Source organism: Vulpes lagopus, chromosome 3, assembly GCF_018345385.1.
Source record: "Vulpes lagopus strain Blue_001 chromosome 3, ASM1834538v1, whole genome shotgun sequence".
Classification (NCBI taxonomy): domain Eukaryota; kingdom Metazoa; phylum Chordata; class Mammalia; order Carnivora; family Canidae; genus Vulpes; species Vulpes lagopus.
In genome coordinates, this window is record NC_054826.1 from 46,216,660 (window position 1) to 46,239,798 (window position 23,139).

Consider the following 23,139-nt stretch of genomic DNA (forward strand, 5'->3'; position numbering starts at 1 on the left):
GAAGGGAGGGAGATTTGGACACCTTCAATTATCACTGGCCTGATGTGTTGGGAGCTCCGAGCTCTGATATGGGGTGGATGGCTTCCTGAAAGCCAGAAGGCCAGACCTCTGGGGAGAGCATCAAGAGCTGCATGAGGTACACCACCTCATGCTGTGAGAGTCAGGGAAGAATGCCAGGAATTAAGTGCTGGAGGACTGACCAGAATCAGCCTATTTTTCCATTATTCACTTTGTTCCTTCACTCAGACATCAGATGTTTGTTGACCACCTGGTAGGCCTCTAGGACAGATATATTTATAAAATACAGCCACTATCTCAACAACAAAAAGCAAGCAATGAGAACCAATAATAACTTACTGACTGTTAACTACCTACCAGGTGCTGTTTTAAGCACTTTCCATGCATTAACTCAGATAAATCTCATGACTACTCTATGAGGTACGTAGGTGCTATTATCATCTCTATTTCTCAGATGAGGGAACTGAGGCTCACAGAGTGATTAAATCATTTTGCCCCAGATGACTGAAATTTGAACCAAGTAGCTTGGTTCCAGAGTTCAAGTGTTTAACTAATACTGCATTCTATTGCCTCCAAGGACCATGTAGATTAAAACAGGAGAGAGAAGTCAACAGACACTTGAGTAGGAAGTCATGCCTTTCATAAGAGCAGGAAGCATGGACAAGAGGGCAGTAGGAGACAGGAAGTTGACTGACACCAGGTTGGAATCTAACAAGACCAGTGGGAATTATTAGGTGAAGAAATTAGAGAGAGAGAGAAGAGAGAGAGAGAGAGAGAGAGAGAGAGAGAGAGAGAGAGAATGAATGTGGGAGCAGCTCAGAGATTAACTTGAACACAGAGAGGAAGCCAGGAACCATGAGGGGCCTAAGTGCCAAGTAAAGGAGTTTAGATCTGTCCAGAGGATGATCAGGAGCCACAGAAGGAGCCATTTCTGTTCTCATTTCCATTAAAATTTTTTATTTTTTAAAAATGCATATGGTAGAGGCTTCTTCCCCTACCCTTGTTTTGGGTACATCTTGGCACTTTCTTGAAGAGAAGAGAGCAGTGTGGGTCTACCTTGGAGGAGAAAATGTCAAAATGCTCATTTCTCCAAAGCAAATGGTCTGATGTTCAATTGGCAGCCTCTCCTGACCCTGGGTTATGGGAATCCTGACAGTCCTGGCCTGTGACTACTAAAGCTTCTAAAATTCCACATGAGACCAGTAATGGGCAAGCTCCTTGGTTTCCAAGGAGTGAGGAATCCTCAAATGACTCCTCCAAATCCCAAGATAGCTCCAGATACCCTGGAGAATGTTTTATTCATACATTTTAGAACAAAATCCACTTGATAAATTTTGAAGAGAAAGAGCTGGAGAGAGCTTGGCATTAAATTATGTATTGGCTATGCTCCATCTTTTCTGAGGTCACACGAGTCTCTGCTCAGCATTAGTTGAAAGCATTTATTCCCCTTTAGCATTGCCCATTCGGCAGCATGGCTGTGCAACATTACGAGTCATATCTAGTTGGAAGTTAATTTCATAATGAATGTGGACAAACGGGTGAACCTTGGCTCCCTTCTGTTTGCATTTGGATGAGATGAGTGATGTGCTTCTCAATCTGATTCTCAAATAAGAGATGGAAACTTAGCCTCCTTCATTTGTCCTTGCTGCCCTTTCTGAGTCTGGTACTCAGTAATGGTGCCTAAGTAGGAACACTGTTGGTCTTCTCAGAGTCTCATCATCCCACTTCCACCTACCTTCTTTGTATGGACAGCTGAGGTCCTCTGTCTCAACATCAAGTGCAAAACAACTTCAAATCAAGGCCTTTACAAACCTACCCCTGGTCCCCTAACCCAATATACTCCTAAATGCCTCCCATCTAGAAAGTATACCGTAGAGGTTAAGAGTGCAGACCAGGATGCCATATTACTTTTTAACTAGCTATGTGATCTTGAGCAAATTAATTAGTCCTCATATCTTTGGTCTTTTCTTCATTTGTAAAATGAGGTATTAGTACATAAAAACATTAATGTACATAAAACATTTAACATCCATGAGTTTACAGCAAGTGCCATGTGTTTGCTGTATCATTGATGCTGATCAGAATGGCAGATGCAAATTGAAACAAATCAGTACCAAGCAGGGGAAACCTTGTGGCCTAGAAGTCCAAGAGCTAAAGAGCAAGCTGTAGGTAACAAGCAATATATCTGAGATTTTTCTCTAGCAACTCCATTCAAAAATGTTGTTGAATAGATAACATACGAATACCTTCTCTGCTATATGTTATGTTATGTTTATTGTATTATAAAACAAATTAAGATAAGGCACATGTCTCCTTTGACTTCTCTGCCCCTCTTGGTCCCAGAGTCCTACTCCTCCTCACAGGTAGCCATGTTGGTAGTATTGGTGGTTTGGTGCTTTTTATCCAGACCTTTCTCTCTTTTCTTGTCATTCATGTATATGCTCCCGGGTAATATATCTGGCTTGGTTTATTTGTTTATATAAACATAGTGTATGCATTTGTCCATACTTTATTTTTTTCATTGAGATATATCATCAAACACATTAAAGCTATATCATATTTGTTATGCACTGCTACTTGGAATTCCATTACAGGTCACAGTTTATTTAGTTATTCTCCCTTTGACAGACATTATGGTTTTGTTCAACACTTTGCTGATGCAAGCAGTGCTGTAACACATGTCCTCATTCAAATGTGGATGTTTCTCTAGATTCAGCATCGCAGGAAATACACATTTTAAGAAAATTTAATACACACTGCCACAGTCCCACCCAAAGAAGCTGAAATGTACCAGTATGCCCCGCAGCTGTGTGCAAGGCCGTTAATATAGAGCTGTTTCATGGAAGTCTGCAATTTTCAGAGACCAGGGAAACTTACTAGTATAAACTTCTCACCAACGTTTTAAAGTCTTAGGTCTCCCCTGATTTATCCTCACTCTCTGTTTTGGCTTTTCAGAATTCTTGAGCTTGACCTGATTGTCAGAGATGATGACGGAAATATCTTGGACCCTGATAATACCAGTGTCATCAGCTTGTTCCATGCCCATGAGGAAGCGACTGATAAAATCACAGAGCGCATCAAAGAAGAAATGGTGAGCTTTGTAAAATAAGCTTTGGCTAAGTGAGGCAGTCATTTAGCACATCATAAACTTCAAATAATAGGCTAATTAATCAGACTCTATATGATTCAAGGAGACATCTGTCCTATGACCTTAGATGATCAGTAACCTCATGCATTTTATTGTGTTTTTGTACTTGGGTCTGTAATTCATTCTGCATCCATCCCACAGGTAGTTTAATGCAAGGCAAGTTTCCTGTTCTCACGGAAATTTTGTATTTCAGAAAGGAGAAAAGAAGAAAGGCAGTAAGAAGTAAATAAATTAATGGACAAATTAATTCCAGATGGTGATAAGTCTCTAAAAGGCAATAAGCTAGTTCTATATGAATTAGAATGAAGCAGGAGCTATTTTAAAATGTAATATAAGGAAAGGCCTCTCTTAGAAGAAATATCTGAGTTGTCACTTGAATGATGTGAAGTCACCAGGGTAGATCTAGGAGTAAAGTGTTGTAGGCACAGGGAATAGTAAGTGAAAAGACCTTGAGATAGGACTGTGTTCTGAATGTTCAAGGAATAGAAAGGCCAGTGTAGATAGGGCATGATAGCAGTGGGAACATATAGGCAATGATTTGGAGAGGTAGAGAGCAGCAGTCAGCTTTCTCAGGGCCTGAGGGGTCATGGAAAAGACTTAAGATGTTATCCCAAGTGTGGTGGAAAGCCAACAAAGGATTTCAAGGAAACAATTTTTTTTTCAAGTTTAACAATCTGACTTATGATTTAAAAAATTCTTTAATTGCTGTTCATTATTTGAAAACAACTTTATTTTTAGTTTTATTAAGATAATTTTCACACAAAATTAATTCATTATGAACTACAGTCTACTGAATCTTACTAAAATATAGTGTTGAGTGAACTCCACCATGATCATTATATCGACAGTTATGTCACCCTGAAAAGTTTATTTGGGTTCCCTTGTAGTTGATCCCCTTTATCAGTCTCTAGGCCCAGGCAATCCCTAATTTATTTTCTGTGATTGCACTTTTGCCTTTTCTAGTTTGATATAAATGAACTCATACAGTTTTTGTGTTTGACTCATTTTACTCAGCCTGGTGTTTTTGAGGTTCGTGTTATGTATATTATTTTTCTTTCTTTTTAATGCTGAGTTGCTATACCATCAACTAGTTGTCCATTATTGGACATATGGGTTGTTTCCACCTGGGTGCTATATAACTAATACTGCTATGAACATTTGCAAGCATATGTGTGGACATATATTTTCATTCTTTTTGAGTAATACCTGACAATAGGATTGCTATATTCTATAATTTGGGTATGTTCAACATTTTAAGACACTATCATACTATTTCCCAAAGGGTTATACAATTTTGCATTCCCATCAGCAGTATATGAGAGTTCCAGTAGCTCTGCATTCTTTCAACACTTGGTCTTGCCAGTCTCTTAACTTTAGCCATTCTAGTGGTTGTGTGGTAGTATCTCACCATGTTTTAATTTGCATTTTCCTGAATGACTAGTGATATTGAGCATGTCTTCATGTGCTTATTGGCCATGGCCATTTCTATCTTTTTTTGTGAAGTGTCTGTTCAAATATTTTCCCTACTTTAATTGGGTTGATTTTTTAATCATTGAGTTGTAGGGACTCTTTGTATGTCCTAAATACAATTGTATACTTGTATATACAATTGTATATCTGTATTCTAAATACAGATTCTTCATCAAATATATGCTTTGTGAATATATTTTCTCTGTCTGTTCCTAGCCTATTCATTTTCTTAAATGCATTTTTTAAAAAGCAGAAGTTTTTAGTTTTAATGAAGTCCATTTAAGCATTTTTTTCTTTTTATGGTTTGTGTTTTTTATGACACTAACTTTTATGAGGAAGATTGGGGCTAAACAGAGGTATTTCCCAAAATGAGAAAATCAAAGCCAAGAGAGCCAAAGTGACTTGGCTCAGATCACAGGAACTTTTGTTGGTAGACCTGGATATAACACAGAAATCCTCAGGCTTGAGTCCTAAGTAGTGCTAGGCTGATTTTCTCCACCTTTCTCCTTTTTTTCCCCCTCCAACTTTTAGTCAAAAGACCAGCCAGATTATGGAATGTATGCCCGCATCTCTTCATCTCCCACCCATAGCCTCTATGTCTTTGTGAGGAACTTTGTGTGCCGAATTGGGGAAGATGCTGAGCTCTTCATGTCTCTGTATGACCCCAACAAGCAAACAGTCATAAGGTAGGTGTTCAATGTTGCCTGACTACTCTGTATATGGGAGATTGGAATTAGCAGAGCACAGAGCATCTTTGTGGAGGAATTCCCACCTGGACGAGAAACTGAGCCTGAATATGTGGAAATAACTTCTTGTAGGATATGCAAACCAGGTGGAAATATTATTCACTACTAAATTTTTCCAATAGTGTGGTTATGGTTACACAGGAAGTTTTTGTAAATAGTTTTTTCATTCTGGAAAACAACCAGAAAAAATGAGATTCATACAGGTGGCATTGGATAAAATAAAAATACCTACTTTTAAAATAGGAGGTGAATGGGGGGTTACTGGGTGAAATAGGTGATGGGGATTCAAGAGTGCACTTGTTGTGATGAGCACTGGGTGATGTATGGAAGTGTTGAATCACTATATTGCATACCTGAAACTCATAAAACACTGTATGTTAACTAACTGGAATTAAAAACTTAAGTATAAACTAAAAACAAAAGCAAAGCAAAATAAAATAAATGAAATAAAATGGGAGTAAAGAAGTAAATGAAGAGAACTTCCTTTCCTCCAGGGAAATATCAGGCTAAGAATGTGGGCTTTGAAATTTGCCTGAGTTCATATTCTGGCTCCACCATTTACTCTTTCTTAACCTTGGGCAAGTTGCTCATCTTTGTAAGCCCCGTAGAGTTGCCTATTTGCAAAATGTTAGTGCCAATCTCACTGGGTCATTTCTTTCAGACTTTAATGAGAAAAAGCATATAAAGCACAGGATTTGACACACAGTACTCCAAGCAGCAGTGGCTATTATTATTACTACTTTAACTGATTGCTCTTGAGATTGGAGAAAGTAAGGGAACTTCTGGATGCCTCAGCTTGAGGAAGTGAGAACACCTTTTGAGAATATCCAGGGAAAAGACTCTGGTACACCTCTAACCTTGACCCTCTAACACCTCTAACTCCTGGCCTCTGCTTGTGGCTCAGACCATCGTTCCAGGTGGTGATCCTGCCAGTCTCTTTCAGTGGGCTTTTGGGCCAACACATAGTCCCATATTTGAGGTCCCATATTTGAAGTCCCAGTTGACATATTAGAATGCAGCTGGAGCATAATCTCTCTGCCTTTATGGAGAAAGTGTTGTTTCCCTAGCTTGATTGTTACGATGATTAAATGAGATCATGTACAGCGCCTAATGAATGGTAGTAATTTAGAAAATAATGGCTCTCCTGGAGACATTTGTGAAACATGGAGGGGCTATCCATCTAAGAAGACAGAACTAAGGTCTGTGCATGATCTCATTTAATTCTCATTAGTTCACGTCATTTGGGTGAGAAAATGAGATCCAGGAAGGTCAAGTGACTGGTCCAAAGTCATACATATTTATTAATGGCAGAACTGAGATTTCTACTTAGGTCCATCTATCTGATTCCAAAGACAAGCTAATTCCCACTTTATTTTTTTAAAAATATTTATTTGTTTTAGAGAGAAAACATTATTATTGTTTTAGAGAGAAAACATGAGAAAGAGGGGCAGAGGGAGAGGGGGGGAGAATCTCAGGTGAACTCTGTGCTAAGTGCAGAGCCCGATGTAGGGCTTGATCTCATGATCCTGAGGTCATGACCTGAGCTGAAACCAAGAGTTGGACACTCAACCGACTGGGCCACCCAGGTGCTCTCAGTTCCCACTTTGGTATGTCACCAAGGAAAAAGTTGTATAGAATATCCTGAATGTTTCTCATTAGGACTTCAGTGCTGTCATGGTAGAAAGCTATTTTTTATAGCAAAACTAAATCCCTAATATTAAAAAGCCAACCCAATTCACCTGGCTAGGCCTCAGTGAACACTACAAGTGAGTGTTCCTGCTCCCTTAGAACACACTTGAAATGATCTTTGTGCCATATGCCCCTTGCCATTCCCTGCCAGCTATTCCCAAGGTACCTCTGACAAAGACTCTGAAAGCACTCATAGGACCCTTCCTGCCTCTCAGAAGACATGATTCTTCATGATCGAATTGACAGATTGCCTGGCCTACTGGCCCATCTAAGTGATGGATGATCTGAACCAGCTCTGTGGAAGGAAGCAGTGGATCAGTGACATGGCAGCTCTGTTCCCTGATGTGCCACACCAGATGATATGCTCAATGGGGCATGCCTGAGTGATGCCTCTGAGAGTGCCAGAAATACTGTGAAGCCCTCAGGAAACTGAGAGATGAGGAAGAGGGGGAACAAAAGGGTCAAAAACCCAAAAAAGGGGGTGGCAGGGGAAGTAGAAAACAAAGAAAGATGAGAAGAGGCATGATACAAGAATGGAGCAAAGGAACTTAGAAGTACTCCCTATGTTATTTTGACTCTAGATTGCTGTTCTTCCCCTAAAATATAAATTTTGTCTACTCCTGCCTAGCCAGGGTTGACATACAATGGCAAGGCAATGCATTCCTTGGCAAAGGCAAGTGAGGGCATTCTCAAAGTGGTCCAAATGTGGACTGGGGACAATTTGGCTGAGGCTGAGCTTTCAGTGTTGGGATGAATTATGGTCTGATTCCAGTGGATGCGAGAAGAGATTTGGTTTGGGAAATTTAAGGTAAATTTCTACAAGACAAAAAAGAAGCAGCTTAAATATCAGGTCAGTGGCAAGGCTCATTTCCCCCAAAAAATGCTCAAGGAATTCAAATGGTCCTCCCCTTTCTTGGAGGAGTGTCATGTGTGGTAGGTCCCACCTGTTTTGGTGCCAGGTGGGCCTTTGGATTTAGCAGCCAGGTCTTCTGTGCAGGGATGAATAGAGCCAGCTTAGTCCCCTAGGTTGCTTTTCTTATTTATTATTGCATTTCCCCTAAGAGAAAATTTTTGGTGCTTAATGTTTAGACCTAACCATCACTTGGTGCTACATGTAATCAAAGGTCCTGGGAAATACCCAGATATTTCACTATGACATTCTGGAAATAACCAATTATTGGTTATTGGCTCAGTCAGTTAAACGTCTGACTCTTGGTTTCAGCTCAGGTCATGATCTCTAGGTAGTTAGATCAAGCCCCATGTTGGGCTCTGTGTTCAGCATGGAGTCTGCTTGTCCCTCCCCCTCCCCATCTGCCTCTCCTTTAGCATGCATGCAACTCAATTGAATAAGTAAATAAAATAATTTTTAAAAAGAAATTAAAAAGAAGGAAGAAAAGCTACATTTAACTTTTTAAAAAGATTTATTTTATTTTATATAGAGAGTGTGTGCATATAAGCTGGGGGCAGAGCAGAGGGAGATAGAGAAAATTTTCAAGCAGACTCCACACTGAACATGGAGCCCCATCCATGCAGAGCTCAATCCCAGGACCCTGAGATCATGACCTGAGCTGAAATCAAGAGTTTGTGGATTAGCCAACTGAGCCACCCAGGAACTCCAGAAAAGCTACATTTACCTTGATTGAATTTTAACCAGTGGTTAATCCAGAGCTGTGTTCTTTTTTTTTATCAGTTCCATTTCCCCCTTAAACTTGCTCAAACTATCCTCATTATTCTTCTAGAAGTAAGTAGAGAATGTAACAAGATGTTGGAGAGAACCAATTTCTAAAAACAAGGCAATTCCCCTTAACTTTAAATTCTTATTATGCTTTTTTGGGATTAGTTTGTTTTTGAGCTTTATTTTGTTTTTATCCTGATTCAAAATACTGGGCATTTATTTAACACTGACACAATATATGCTCCTATATGGCATGGCAAACCTTATGACTTAACTCAGCAAACTTAAGTTTCTTTTAAGTAAAGAAGCACTATGCTTCTCAATTTTTCCAGTGTGGCTGGACTGACTAGTATGAACCTCAGAAGGTGGCATATGGTTGCTACAAGATGCAAGATCATATGTCAGTACTGTGTGACTGTCCCTCATAAAATCCTTTAATGGGTATCCATTACTTTTAGGACCACGTCAAAATCATTGGATGGCCTACAAGGCCTACATGGTTTGGCCTCTCTAAGTTTTCTCTTATCACTTTCTCCTTGGATCTATTTTTTAGATGCATCAAGCTCCAGTCTGTCTCAGGGCCTTTGAATGCATGTTTGCTTTTCCTGAGACATTTCCCTTCCTCACTCTCTTTTCCTGACTAATTTTATTTACATGTCATATCCCGGGCAAAGGCTTCCTAACCACCCAGATTAGGCCAGACTTTCCTGATATACATTCTTGCAATACCCTGAACTTTGTCTTTTTAGCACAATTGAATATAAATAGTTGTCACAACTGCATTTAGATAGTTATTTAAGTGTATCTCACATAATGGCTAAGACCATCTATGGCCCATCATAGTGTGATGTTCCATTCAAAGAAACAGTCCTATGTCCAATGGATAATTTTTTTAAAAATCAAATCTTTATTTAGTCTTGAAAAGGGAATGAAATGGGAAGGGTAAATGCATTCTTAATGTCCAGCAAAACATACCCAAAATCCTTTCTCCCTCAGTTCTCCCACTACAGGGAGATTCTACAGAGAATGCTGTTGCTCTTAAAAAATATTAGGTAGCTGGGCCAGAATTTGCTTAGCAGATAGGGGAGGGAAAGAGACTGTGAATGTACATGTTAGTGATTCTTTGCCCCTCTGTCTCTGTTGGGCAGAACTGCAATCACTTAGAAAGAGGGAACAAGTCTGTTTCAAACACTACCATGTCCTCAGCAGCCAGTATTTGTCGAAACACACTATAGAGGCTCAGTGCATATTTTTACCAAAACATTGTTGAGCCCCAGGCAGTAATGGGTTGCCACTCTTCTTTCCACAGTGAGAACTACTTGGTGCGATGGGGCAGCAAGGGCTTCCCAAAGGAGATCGAGATGCTCAACAACCTGAAGGTGGTCTTCACGGTGGGTGTGCTCTGTCTTCTTATCTGTCTTCCATACTTACAAGGGTATGATCTTGGAAACAAAGCCAGTCACTTGGTCAGGAGAGAGCTTGACTTGGGTGCAGATCTGTGTTCTGGGCTTTCTGGAGAGATTCAGAGCAGACAGGGAGGGGGGTTGCTGTGTGCCCTTTGGAAGCTGTTAGGAAGATGGATCTGCCTCTCTCTCGATCTCCCTCCATATTTCTTTCTCACTCACATGCACACCAAGAACACATGCAGAGTGCTGTGTAAACAAGTACAGATCGTTTCCAGCAATAATGTCTATATGAACTGGGCATAGCAGCTATTCTGATTTATCAGTTAATTCATGGTTAACCTGAGTTTCTGTCTGGCTCAGACTTTCTGAAAACCTCTCTAAAATGTATCAGAAAAAAAAAGACCTTCTAAGAACATTGACTACATTGGTAAAGTGGATATTCTGAACATAATCAAATCATAGGTGGCTAAGGATCTTAATGAGATCCTTAGATCATTCTTCTATATACCAATACTCCCTGGGCAAGACATATGTAGAAATGTTGAGATCAATTGTTAGTTGGATGATTTATGTCTGAAAGTGAGCCTGGCTTTTTAGTTCTAGAAAGACAAACGGTGGGAAAAAAGAAGATAAAGGTTATTATTTCCACCAAAGACCTATCTCTTGTCCTATTTCCATGAGGGTGTGTTAAGAGTGTGATCTTTAGATACCTAAGGATATTGGTGTTCTCTGCACGCTCCTTTGGGGGGAAGAGCATTTATGAGATTTTTCACTCTGTTGCCTGCATTAGCAAGGGAAATTACAGAGGAGGAGCCAGGGAGGGATTTGGACGTCAGCCAAACCTATGAGTTTGATCCAGGAGTGACCGACATGCTAGATTAACCTACGTTGCTCTACAATAATTTTCCAGTTACAGCCCATTAAGTGCAATGTCTTATGTTATGTCACAATTAGATTGGAGTGCAGCTGATTTATTTTGTTTGTTATTTCCTGAAAAAATGGGCTAGCGGCACGTAATAAGATCATAGTCCTAATTGCTTAGACAAAGTTTTCCTGGCATATATAAATGTGTCTCAGTCCTGTTTATCTCTTATTAGTTAGAAGGAGGGGCCTATTTATTTTCTTGATAAATAGGAAAGTCCCATGGGGCTTCTTGATTAAACCAGGAGACAGATGTTTCATGAGAGGGACAGGGACAGGGAATCAATCAGTGGTTCATTTTGCAGGGAACCAATTCATGATGTAAACATGCAGCAAAGGGCATCAGTGAATTTGTGTCTCTCATTATCAAAGAGAGTGTGACTCTGCCAGCATGGAATTTTTTGCCCATGTCACCACCTCTTCTTCCCATGGCCAATGAACTTGGGAACCTTGGTTGACTGCTTTAACAAGCGGATGCTTCTCCATCTTAAAATGATGGGTGTCTTCATTTTGGAACAAGGAAGTTTATGGTGTTCTAGATCCTTCTATTGATTCAAGAGCTATCCAATGAGTACTTACTATGAGTAAGCCCTGTGTCAGGTATTGGTGATACAGCATGGAATAAACTGATGGGAACCTTGCTCTCAAGGTATGATGGGAGGAATTCTGAAAATAAATAAATGAATAAATAAAATGTCAGAAGGCAATCCATGCAATCAGATAATTAAAACAGGGTGATGTGATGGCATTTGGTTGGGAGTTACTCTCACTCGAGCATTGAGGTGTTGTTTAAGTTAGAGATGAGATAAGACTTGGCAGGCATGTGCCTTTCTGGCCCCATTTCTCTTATCTCTGGCTTTTTGCTCTTTCTGGTTTCCTCTTTGAGGGTAGAGCCCTAGGAGCTGGCACATGGGTGGAGCCAACGATGAACTTGCCCCATCTGTCTTACAAGCATTCACCCTCCTTGGCTCTGTAAGAAGAAAGTAGAGTATACTATTTCCCTAAGAATTTGCCCGGTTTGGGGTTATTGTTAACACACAGGAAACAAGACTGAACAATAAAAGGAGTACTATTGGACTACTAAATAAAGTGACAGGTGTTTTAAGTTTTGTTGATCTTCCCTAATATGTCTGAGTTTTACAAGGCCAAAGTAAAAATGATTGAGAATGACCACAAACTGGAACACAGTTCTGAGTGAGGACTCGGCATTTGTATACTCTCCAGAGAATAACCTGTGCTAGAGTATTTGCTGTGCTTGTGTAACATGTTAAGATTCTCTAGTCTAAGAGTCTTTGATGAGGCAGCTCTTAAAGATCTGGCATCTTCCTTTGATCAAATTAAATCTTTTCAGAGAAGAGGAGTAGAATAAGGGTTTAGTTAAGAACCTTATAGGTTTATCTAGTAAGTTAGTTGCTAGAACTGCCATTGCAAAGTGCCAGAGTCTGGGTAACTTAAGAAACAAATATTTATTTTCTCACAGTTCCGGAGGTTGGAAGTCCAAGATCAAGTTGTTTGCAGGGTTGGTTTCTTGAGAGGCCTCTCTCCTTGGCTTGCAGATGACCACTTCTCCCTGTGTTCTCACATGGTCTTCTCTACGTGTGTGTCGGTATCCTACTCTCCTCTCCTTAGAAGGACACCAGTCATTGCATAACCTCACTTTAGCTTAACCACCTCTTGGAAGGCCCTATATCCAAATACATTTTTGAGGTGCCAGGGGTTAGGACTTTAACACATGAATTATGAGGGGACATAATTCAGCCCATAACATCTAGGAAGGATCTTTTCAGATGCCAGGGCCTTTGTAGTTCTGGAATGCCTCTGAAAGTTACCAAACTAGATATTTCAAAAACATGAAAATTCCTAATGAGACAAAAGAAGTAATTAGGACAGACGTCATTATAAAGGAAACAAGACTTGAGGTCTTCAGGATGGGAATGATTCGGATATACAGAGGAATAAGAGGCAGGTATCTGAGGCAGAGATGTGGACAGGGGGCTTAGGAAGAAAGCGAGTTGAAAGTGAGCGTCGTGTTTGTGGAGCAATAAAGGAATCTTTGTGACAAAAATAGAGTACTTACATGCAGAGAATAGTGGGGAATTGGTTGGCTAGGACAGCTGGAAATACATCATGTCTGGGAACTTTCACGTCAGTTGGGGAAGATTAGCACTAATAGGATAGAAAATAGGGAGCTAGTACTGTTGTTGTGGGGACAGAAGTGAAATAATGAACATGGCTTCTAAAGATACATTTGTAGGGGATTTCAGGGTGGGTGGGAGGAAGGAGTCAGGCAGGCCAGAGAAAAGGCTGTCCAACCATCTGCAGGTGAGGTAATTGGGATCTTAAATTCAGGTGCCTACAGAGCAGGGCAGGGGATATAAATGAGTGGCTGAGCTTCCTTCATCGGAAAGCCCTCTTTCCCTTGTCTTCCCTTCCCCTCTGCCCCACAGGGAGAATTTGGAGAGTAGGGAAGCAGATGTCCATTCCCCCAGCTGGTAAAAGGACAGCCCTTGTATCAGTCAATAGTCCTCCAGAGAACCTGAACCAATAGGATATACGGATAGATGTATTCTAAGGATTTGGCTCCCATGATTGTGGGGGCTGGCAGTTTTGAAATATGACTGGCTGGCCAGCAGACCTGAAACTCAGACAGGGTTTCTGAGGCAGAATTTGTCTGTCCTGAGGCAGAATTTCTTCTTTACTAGAAAACTTCAGGTTTGGGTACTGGAGGTACAACATGAAGAGGCTTTAAGACCTTCAACTGATTGGATGAGGCACATCTACATTATGATAGATAATCTTCTTGACTTAAAGTCAACTGATTATAGATGTTCATCAGACCTACGAAATACCTTCATAGCAACATCTAGACTAGTGTTTGGACAACCACTAAGCACCACAACCTAGCCTAGCTCTCATCTGTAAAATGGGGGATGCAATAATGTATCTACCTTAGAGAGTTGTTGAGGAACAAACAAGACCATGGCTTATGAAAAATTTAGCACAGTGCATGATGCATTAGTGTAGTTCACCATGTCAGTGTTCTTCCTTCAAGACACATACTTGAGTGTGCTCTGACGTCCCCCTTGAAGTTTGCTTTGGCCACCTCCCTTGCTTTGGTCACTGAAATGCAAGCCAAAGTGATATGTCCATTCTGGGTGGAAGCTTTAAGAGCCAGTAAGTGATTTGCCACTTTCTCTTCTCCTGCTGTGGGGACAGTGGAAGCACCTGTTGAGATAAGATGGATCATCTGTCAGCTAGAAGCTCAGGGTAGGTAAATGAGGCCCCACTCATTGGCAATGCTCCAGCCATCTGCATTGGGAAGGTAGGCTGATCTAGAAGTAAAAATGTATGTAGTCTTATAAGCTCTGAGATGCTGGGATTGTTGGGTGCTACAACAACCCATTCCTGAATGATATACATACATCGAGGTGTTCAGTAATGGTAACTATTGGGATTTTTTTCCCCTCTTCTTTTTGCTTTCTCCCTCAGTGGTTCTGAGCAGTGATGAGACAGATGAAGTCATTTGTAGAAAATGCCATTTGTATCCATCAGTTGGCATGTAGGAAATGCTGCCTGTATAACTGATATTGTACTTCTATCCTTCTCCCCCTATTAGTTTGAAATTGAAGAATTAGGATTGAACACCAGGGACCTGTCACTCAGTTTCCTTCCTAAAACTCACCTTTCTTATCAATGAAATGGTTGTGATCCTCTTAATTTCTACCTTTCCCAGGACTAATTGTATGACTGTTCCATGTACACTAAGTGCTAAGTACATCCCCACAATTTACTATTAGTAGGCTTTCTTTTCTACTTCTTAAAACGCATGATATGTAACTATTCATTTCCTGCCTTACAGGATCTCGGAAACAAAGACCTCAATAGGGATAAAATTTACTTGATTTGTCAAATAGTCCGAGTTGGGAAGATGGATCTCAAGGATACTAATACAAAGAAGTGCACGCAAGGACTGAGGCGGCCCTTTGGGGTGGCAGGTAATGACACACTACACACCATTAACTTTTATCGAAGTGCAAATTTTATACTGCTGAATTTTAAAGATTATTTCTTTCCCTCTTCTCCTTGCCCCCCCCCCCCACCAAATTTATACCAGAAATCTCCTAATCCCTACATTTCTGGTGACTAAATAAAAATAATTGGTGACTAGGTCCAGATTTATGATGAAGGCAGTGAATAATGGATTCCTTGTGTCTGCAGCAGAGCATTGGGAACATGGTGCTGTCTGAGCAGTTGTCGCCTTTGCTCCCCAGCGTGGTGAAGAAGGAAGAACAGTACGAGTGGGATCTAATTATGAGGAGCAAATCATTTTTAAAAAAAATATCCAGGACAGGAAATGCAGTTACACAGAATGAGTCACTGGCCACACATCTAAATTCCAGATGGAAGTGGACATTTGGAGAGTCAGTGTGACCAAATGAGGTTGCTCAAAAGCAACCTCACCTCTGCATTTTTCTCCAAGCCTTAGTTCTCTCTTGGAGTTTCCAAAAATTCATCATTCTTGTCCCACTTTTATGGTTTTTGTTATTTAATTATAACTGGCATTATTATTTACCTAATATATTTTCTTTTAATTAACCCACTTTAAAGTACCCTTTTTTCTTAAAAGACCATTTAAAGACCTGTAGAGGGATCCCTGGGTGGCTCAGTGTAAAGCACCTGCCTTTGGCCCAGGGCATGATCCTGGAGTCCCAGGATCGAGTCCCACATCAGGCTCCCTGCATGGAGCCTGCTTCTCCCTCTGCCAGTGTCTCTGCCTCTCTCTCTCTGTATCTCTCATGAATAAATAAATAAAATATTTAACAAAAAAATAATAAAAATAAAGATCTGTGGAAATAGCAATTGATATGCCAGTTTTATTTCTTTTTATTAAAATATTTATTTTTAGTCGTGTACCATTTATAATTCCTCTGTATCATATCTAAACCAACAGTTTAAATAAAAACAAAAAATAAACCGACAGTTTTAGGTTCTCCTTTCAAGGTACCCTGATCTGTATTCACAAACCAGTTGGCTCTCCAACTAGTCTCCTGGCACTGCTTGCAAAGTGGTGGGGTGGAAGAAGTTAGCTTATAACGAGCTAACTGTTTTTTTTAACCAGACATTATTGCTAGTTAGCTTCCTAAGTGACCTTGGGCAAACATTTTTTTTCCAGGGCCTTAATTTCATTATCTGAAAAATGAGAGACTTCAACCTGATTCATCCATGCCCTGCTCTGAAATGCTGATTCTATATAAGAGATACTCCTGACATCACAATGTACCTGTTAAGGGCAGTAGGGGTCCTTGAACCTTACCTTAAGATGTGCCTTTGTCCCTATCTGTAGTCTGCTCTCTTTTGTTTTCAGGTGACGACAATGGTGTAACTGAAAGGTTCAACCATATATCGCTTCAGGCATAGCTGGATCCAGGAACTCAAATTTATATCTCACTATTTTTCAGCTCCTATGTCCTCTTGCTTATTCTGAAGATGACTCTTCAATTAGTTCATAAAATGTGGGCCAGCTGTTCCAAGCTTCAATCCTACCAGTTTAGTAATTCACCTCTTTCCCTGAGTTTTAGTAGAAGCCTCAGGAGCATGAACATAGGTCGTGTGCTCATCCCCTAAGCACTTACTTTGGTCCTCTGATTGGGCAAGTCCTATGAACAAGAGATTGCTCTACCCAAACTATGCTCACTGAGAGTGGGTGAGGAATAAATTCAAATAGCTAGATGTAGTCACTGGAAGATTATTACCTCAATGGTTTTAATGGTTCCTGACCAGGGCCTGGAGGGTTTGAGGTATTACGCTTTTAGGGTCTGTGCTATATTTGACTAGCTTTTCTTCATGCCTCTCCCTTGCCCTCACATTCATTTCTATAACCCCCTCTCTAATGCAGTTCTTTACTTTGGTTTTATGGACCTTTAGTGGCTAATTTAAGGAAAAGTTTCAGAGGATTCAGGATCCTTCTGGAATTGCAGGGTTCAAAGATCCTATAGTCATATATCTGTGCATATGAGCATGTTTATGAAAAAGAGGCGAGTAGATTCTTAGGTCCCATAGGGGGTCATTGTGCTTGGGTATTTTAGGCACTATCGGCATCCAATGCATATATGTCAAATCCAAACCTACTTGTTTAATTTCATAGCCACTGTTCTGACTCTTTACTTTTTGCCTCTGCTAAACCACAATCTCTTGGATATTTCTGTGGCCTGCTGACCTTCCAGCCAGCTTTGTCCAGAAGTGTTTGTGAGGTGCTGCACATTATGAACCCTTGCTGTCTGATGCTGACTTGCTTATCTTTTTAGACCTTTTTGTTTTTTTTTCCTTTTTAGACTTTTTAGACTTTTTCTTTTCTACAATCTCATCCCATTGACATCGTTTCCTGGGAGCGGGAGGCCATAAGTCATTAATCGATTTTTCTTTCCTTTTTTTTTTTTGTTTGTTTTGTTTTTAGTTATGGACATAACAGACATCATCAAGGGGAAAGCAGAGAGTGATGAAGAAAAGCAGCACTTCATTCCTTTTCACCCGTGAGAGATTTCCCATTTCTCTCCTTTCTCTTAAACCACACCCCTATTCATTGAGGGCTGCTCAAAAGCAAGGCGAACTGATTTCCCTCAGTTCCTGATCGGCCTGGGGGGGCTTCCCAAGAAGAGAGAGCAGGAAGAAAATGATGATCTCAGTGCCAAGGCACTTGAACAGACCAGCTTTTCCCCCATTCATTCCTCAATTGTTATTTATTCAACAGAGTGTGATTGAAAGCTGGCAGGGGGCTGGGCGCCGTGTTAAGCATGGGGTATGAAGCAGTCAATAAGATAGACATGGCCGGGTCTTTGTGGAGCTTATGTTTAGATGGGGTATTGAACAGATAATCAACAAAAGATTAATGCATTAATTACAAGTAATACGGGAACAACAACTCTGTGAAGCAACAGCTTATCAGGAATATATAACAGGGAATTGTCACCTGGTTCTCATGGATAGAAATATCTGTGACTTCAGAGGAGGGTAGTGAGAAGGATAAATGTCCTTTTTCTGCCCTAAAAGGATTCTGTGAGAAAGCAGGACCCTCAGTTTGAGAATATCATCCTTACTTTGTTACCCCAAGGATGTCCAAAGAAAATGCAGTTTTATTACTGGTAATGAAGTCAGTGACTCTAGTTAAGGTATGTGATTAGGACTGAACAGGAGCAGCTAGTCTTTGCCACCTTGCTGAACAGACGTTCTTTTTTGAGTGCTGCGGAATCCTTCCTTTCTAAAAGCATTCTAGAGGGAAAAAAATGGCCTTTACTTGTAGCACTGATATCCCCAAATCTCAGACCCATGTTGCTTTGTGAAAAAGAGAAATATGTTTCTTTTTTTTTTTTTTTGAAAAAGATTTTATTTATTTGAGAGTAAGAAAGAGCTTGTGCATAGGCGGGAGGGAGGAGAAGAAGGAGCAGGAGAAGCAGATTCTCTGCTGAGCAGGGAGCCTGAATCCGGACCGAGGCTCTATCCCAGAACCTCTGGAAGCATGACCTGAGCCAAAGATAGATGCCTAATGGACTGAGCCACCCAGGTGCCCCGAGAAATATGTTTCCTGGGCGTGTATGCTGTCTGAGCTGGCATGGGCAGGCTCACTTTTTACCTAAGGTGTATGGAGGGGCTGGGAACTTTCTGGAGGACGTGGAACCACAAGGTGGGGACCCCATGAGAGTACCATGCATGCATTTTGTGCTTTCTTTTCCTTCCCAGAGTGACAGCTGAGAATGACTTTCTCCACAGCCTGCTGGGCAAAGTCACAGCCTCCAAGGGAGACAGTGGAGGGCAAGGTACAGTGCCACGGTGTGCTGAGTGGGCTCAGCTCTGGCTTGGGAGTTCTTGATTCTTTGGAAAACAGATCAAAATCGTAAACCCTGGAAAATGTAGCCTTCCTTCTAGACAAGACTGTTGTGAAAAATGGGAGCATGTGATCTATGGAAATGGAAACCATATCTCCTGAATCGGGGAGGCATGTTCTAGTGCCCAAAAGAAGAGGTGAACTGATATATCCTGACTATCTCTCATGTGTCAGGCACCTTAATGTATCTCCATATTTGATTTAATTCTTGCCACAGTTCTGTGAGATAGATGGTATCCATTCCACAAAGACTGGGTTTAGAGAGGTGGATTAATTTGACAGAAGCTGACACTGTTGGAAGTTACCAGTGCGATTCAGACCAACAGATGTCTGGCTCCAGAGCACCTCTGCTTTCCACCTTCCTTCCTGCTTCTCGGTTGGATCACTGCATCTGTAATTGTTTCTCTCTGCTTCCAGTGGTCTTCTCCAGGAAGAGCCCAAAGGGAGAGATGAGAGGGTGAGATTGAGAATACCTTGTAGTGGGCTCTTCATGGTGAGCATTCCCTTCCAGGCCTCTGGGTGACAATGAAGATGCTTGTGGGTGACATCATTCAGATCCGCAAGGACTACCCACACTTGGTGGACAGGACCACTGTGGTGGCCAGGAAGCTGGGCTTCCCAGAGATCATTATGCCAGGTTTGGCCTTCCCCTGGGGTGGGGGTTGGGGGTGGAGTGGGGGTGGTGGTAGTTTGGCTTATCACATTTTCTTTTTAAAAAGTCAACCACTTCTTTTTCTACTGCCTCTTCTCTATTTCTCTGCCTGAAGGAAACCACTGAAAAGGATTCTTGTATATCTCAAAATCTTCCATACATTCATGTAATAAACACAAACACATAGATATACACACATGCACTTTTTTCCCCTCGCAGATGGGATCACACTTCATATGCTGTATATACCATTACTCTATATACTTTATACAGTGTTCTACAACTTGCTTTATCACTTAATAATTTATCATGGACATCCTTTCTACTTTACTACATATAGAATGATTCTATTTTTTTGGGGAGAATATTGTCACTCTCTTAAATTTTTGAACTAATTTTTTTATAACCAGAGGACTCCATGCCTGTTGTAAGATGTTCAAATAGCATGAAAAGGTAAAAAGTAGAATGTTAAAAGCTCTCTCAAATTTTTGCCTCCAGAAGTAACCACTATTAAAATTGTCCAAATGTGTATATAATAAAAGAAAAACAAATAAGATTATATAATAACACTGTTTTAAAACTTCCCTTTTGGTCTTTAACCTGCCTTAGACTTGTGTCCGCAACTGCTCTTACTGATATACTCCTTTTCACAGTGTATAGTCGTCCACTGGGGGCCTGTGCTGTACTTTATTTGTACCTGTTTTACCTGAGACATCAATTCCTTGTGCATTCCTCTGGGAGGGTTTCAGTTCTTATTGCCTCCCATTCCTGAAGACCCTCCGAACCTCCTTCCTGTGACCCCGTGTTCCTTGGATACTCGCAAAATCACTCTATCTGCTCCTGCACAGTAAAAGATCTGTGGCTGCAGCTGTGGACTGTGGTTGTTATTCATGGGCCAAGGAGCTTTCCTTTGCCTTCCCAGAAGGTGTCACTAGAGGATGGAAATTCAATAATTTTAATGGAGAGAACACAGCCAATTTTGATCATCCCACCTACCTTTTTGCAACTGATGTCCTAGTGTTTTTCTATCCCCTTGTTACCTATTTCTCCAGCCTCCCTGATGAGGAAACAATGCTTTTTTTGAAATGTGTCTGATCTTAATTTCATTAGTGGACAGTAAGGTGGGGCACTTGCCTTCACACCCCCACTCCCTGTGCCTTCTAGTCAGTGTCTCTCCTGCGGCATAGACACCAACTCTTGTCTCTCTCTCCCTCTGCCTGCAGGGGATGTCAGGAATGACATCTACATCACTCTATTACAAGGCGACTTTGACAAGTACAACAAGACCACGCAGAGAAACGTGGAAGTGATCATGTGTGTGTGCGCGGAGGATGGCAAAACACTGCCTGTAAGGGACTCTGCTGCTACTCTGGGTGCCCTGGCTGCCTTGGGTGCTTCTGCTCACAAAGATTTGCTTTTCCCATTCCAATGTGCTCGCTAAATGTCAGGTGCCTTCGAGATGGCTTTGAGTAATGTGATCTACATCTTTAGAGCTTGGTTTGCATGCTGGCCTGTAGTAAGACCTCATGTTGTTTTGTCTTTTTGTCTTTACATCAAACCAGTGTTTCAGTGTCTGTTTCTTTCCTTTCATGATCCCTTCTTTTTCTTTTTTTTATCCCCCCCCCCTTTTTTTTTGCTTGGCCTCAGCTTACAGGTCAGCTGTTTGCTGTTAAAATGTTGTTCTGATTGAAACCTGAGCTGGTTTATTTGGGCAAAATCCATGGCAAGAAAAAGGATCAATACAGAGCCTTGGGCTGGTGGGGAGACTCAGGATGGCCTCAAAACAGACATTCCCAACACTTAATCCAACTCCCTAGTGCTCAGCTAGAAATTCTGGTGGAAAGCCTTATTCGTAATTGGTCTCCAGAGGGCCAACACAGTGTATTCAAGAATGCAAAGCACATTGCTATAAATATTTATACAGCATATGTCCTATACAATATTTCTCATGTGTGTTTACATTTATTTACTTATATTTCCTTTAAGGTTGTCAGCAATTGTGTCCAGTGTGTGGGAGGGTTCTGCTTCTCAACTTCTTGTTTTGGAGTCCTAAGCCGAAAATAAAATCAGCTCTCAGCAGCCGTTTCAGCATGGGCAAAGATTCCTCTTAGGCCACAGTAGGTGATTAGATAGCACAGTGGGGTGGGGATGTGAGTATTGATAAGTCATCTGCTCTAGCCTTGGGGCCTGGGACTCAAGCAGATTTTGCTACCCTCTACCTAAGAACAAAACTAGCATTCACAGAGGAATTACTATATGCAAGATGCTGAGATAAGTATGATGCATTACCATTATTATTCCCATTTGTACAGAGGAGGAAACTAAACCTTCAAAGGAAACAACTTTCCCAAGGTCGTAAATTTTGTACATGTCAGAGATGGGGTTTGTGCCCAGGTTTTGGGCCCTCTTAAACACTTGACACTAATGCCCATCCATTCAAAAAAAAATCCTCCAGTTTATTTCTCCTTTCAAAAATGATGCTAATAGGGCAGCCTGGGTGGCTCAGCGGTTTAATGCTGCTTTCAGTCCAGGGTGTGATTCTGGAGACCTGGGATCTAGTCCCATGTCGGGTTCCTGCATGGAGCCTGTTTCTCCCTTTGCCTGTGTCTCTGCCTCTCTCTCTCTCTCTCTCTCTCTCTCTCTCTCTGTGTGTGTCTCATGAATAAATAAATAAAATATTTTTTAAAAAATAAAATAAATTTTTAAAAATGATGCTAATAACCATTTCTATCAAATTCTGGGAAGATTCATAATTATTTTTTTAATTTAAAGAAATCCCATTGTCTTTTTGTTGGTAAAGACTGGTCCTATTAATTAACATCTAGCTGAACAAAAATCCAAGTGTCTAACTCATCCTCTTTTTGTTGGATTCTGAAAAGTAAAGTAAGTGAGAGACACTCTGCTCAAAGGAACACAAAAGAAGAGCAGAGGTTTTTATCTGAAAGGGAAATTGCATTTCACAAACGTATAGACCATTGCTTTGAAGTTATTTTTATCCAACTACCTGTTGGAGAACTTTTAAACCTCAGCTTCATTTTTAAAAACACTGATACACTTGCCTTCAATGTTACCAAAGGACAAATTAGAAAGAACAGTTAACAGGAAAGCAGGCATTTTATCTCGCTTCTGAACCATTCTTACTTCCAACCCTCTGCCACCCTTTCCAGTCACACCCAACCAGGCTGAGCAGACACACTCATCAAAGATGAATATATAAGCAGGTATTCTGGGGGCAGAAATGGAGAGGTAACTATGGGGCATGGTGGTAATTGCAGTTTCCTCTATTAGGCAAGTTATGGGGGAGTTCAGCTGACTGACTATTGAAAATTGCTAAGGAAGCCTGTGGGAGGCTGTTCTTTCTTTATTTGCGGAAATAAATATTACTGCCTAATTAAGTGTCAGGCAGCACACTCAAACACTCTTGATCCTGGTAGGTTCCTGTGAGAACAGTCCCTTCAGTGATATCTATTTCTTTTCCTGCTCCAGGTGCACACTGCCCTTGGAAGAGCAGGGCCAAGGACAGAGAGAGTAGGTT

At 40.9% G+C, this 23,139-nt stretch overlaps 1 protein-coding gene across 1 annotated transcript in view; it reads left to right on the top strand.

Moving 5' to 3' along the window:
- DOCK2 (dedicator of cytokinesis 2) overlaps positions 1 to 23,139 on the top strand; it is a 398,532-nt gene that overhangs the window by 37,550 nt on the left and 337,843 nt on the right. Inside the window, exons 7-14 of the mRNA XM_041750396.1 lie at positions 2,974 to 3,109; positions 5,168 to 5,322; positions 10,056 to 10,137; positions 14,933 to 15,068; positions 17,528 to 17,603; positions 18,808 to 18,884; positions 19,464 to 19,589; positions 20,828 to 20,952. Coding sequence (XP_041606330.1) covers positions 2,974 to 3,109; positions 5,168 to 5,322; positions 10,056 to 10,137; positions 14,933 to 15,068; positions 17,528 to 17,603; positions 18,808 to 18,884; positions 19,464 to 19,589; positions 20,828 to 20,952 — 913 coding nt within the window. The remainder of the gene's footprint in view (positions 1 to 2,973; positions 3,110 to 5,167; positions 5,323 to 10,055; positions 10,138 to 14,932; positions 15,069 to 17,527; positions 17,604 to 18,807; positions 18,885 to 19,463; positions 19,590 to 20,827; positions 20,953 to 23,139) is intronic.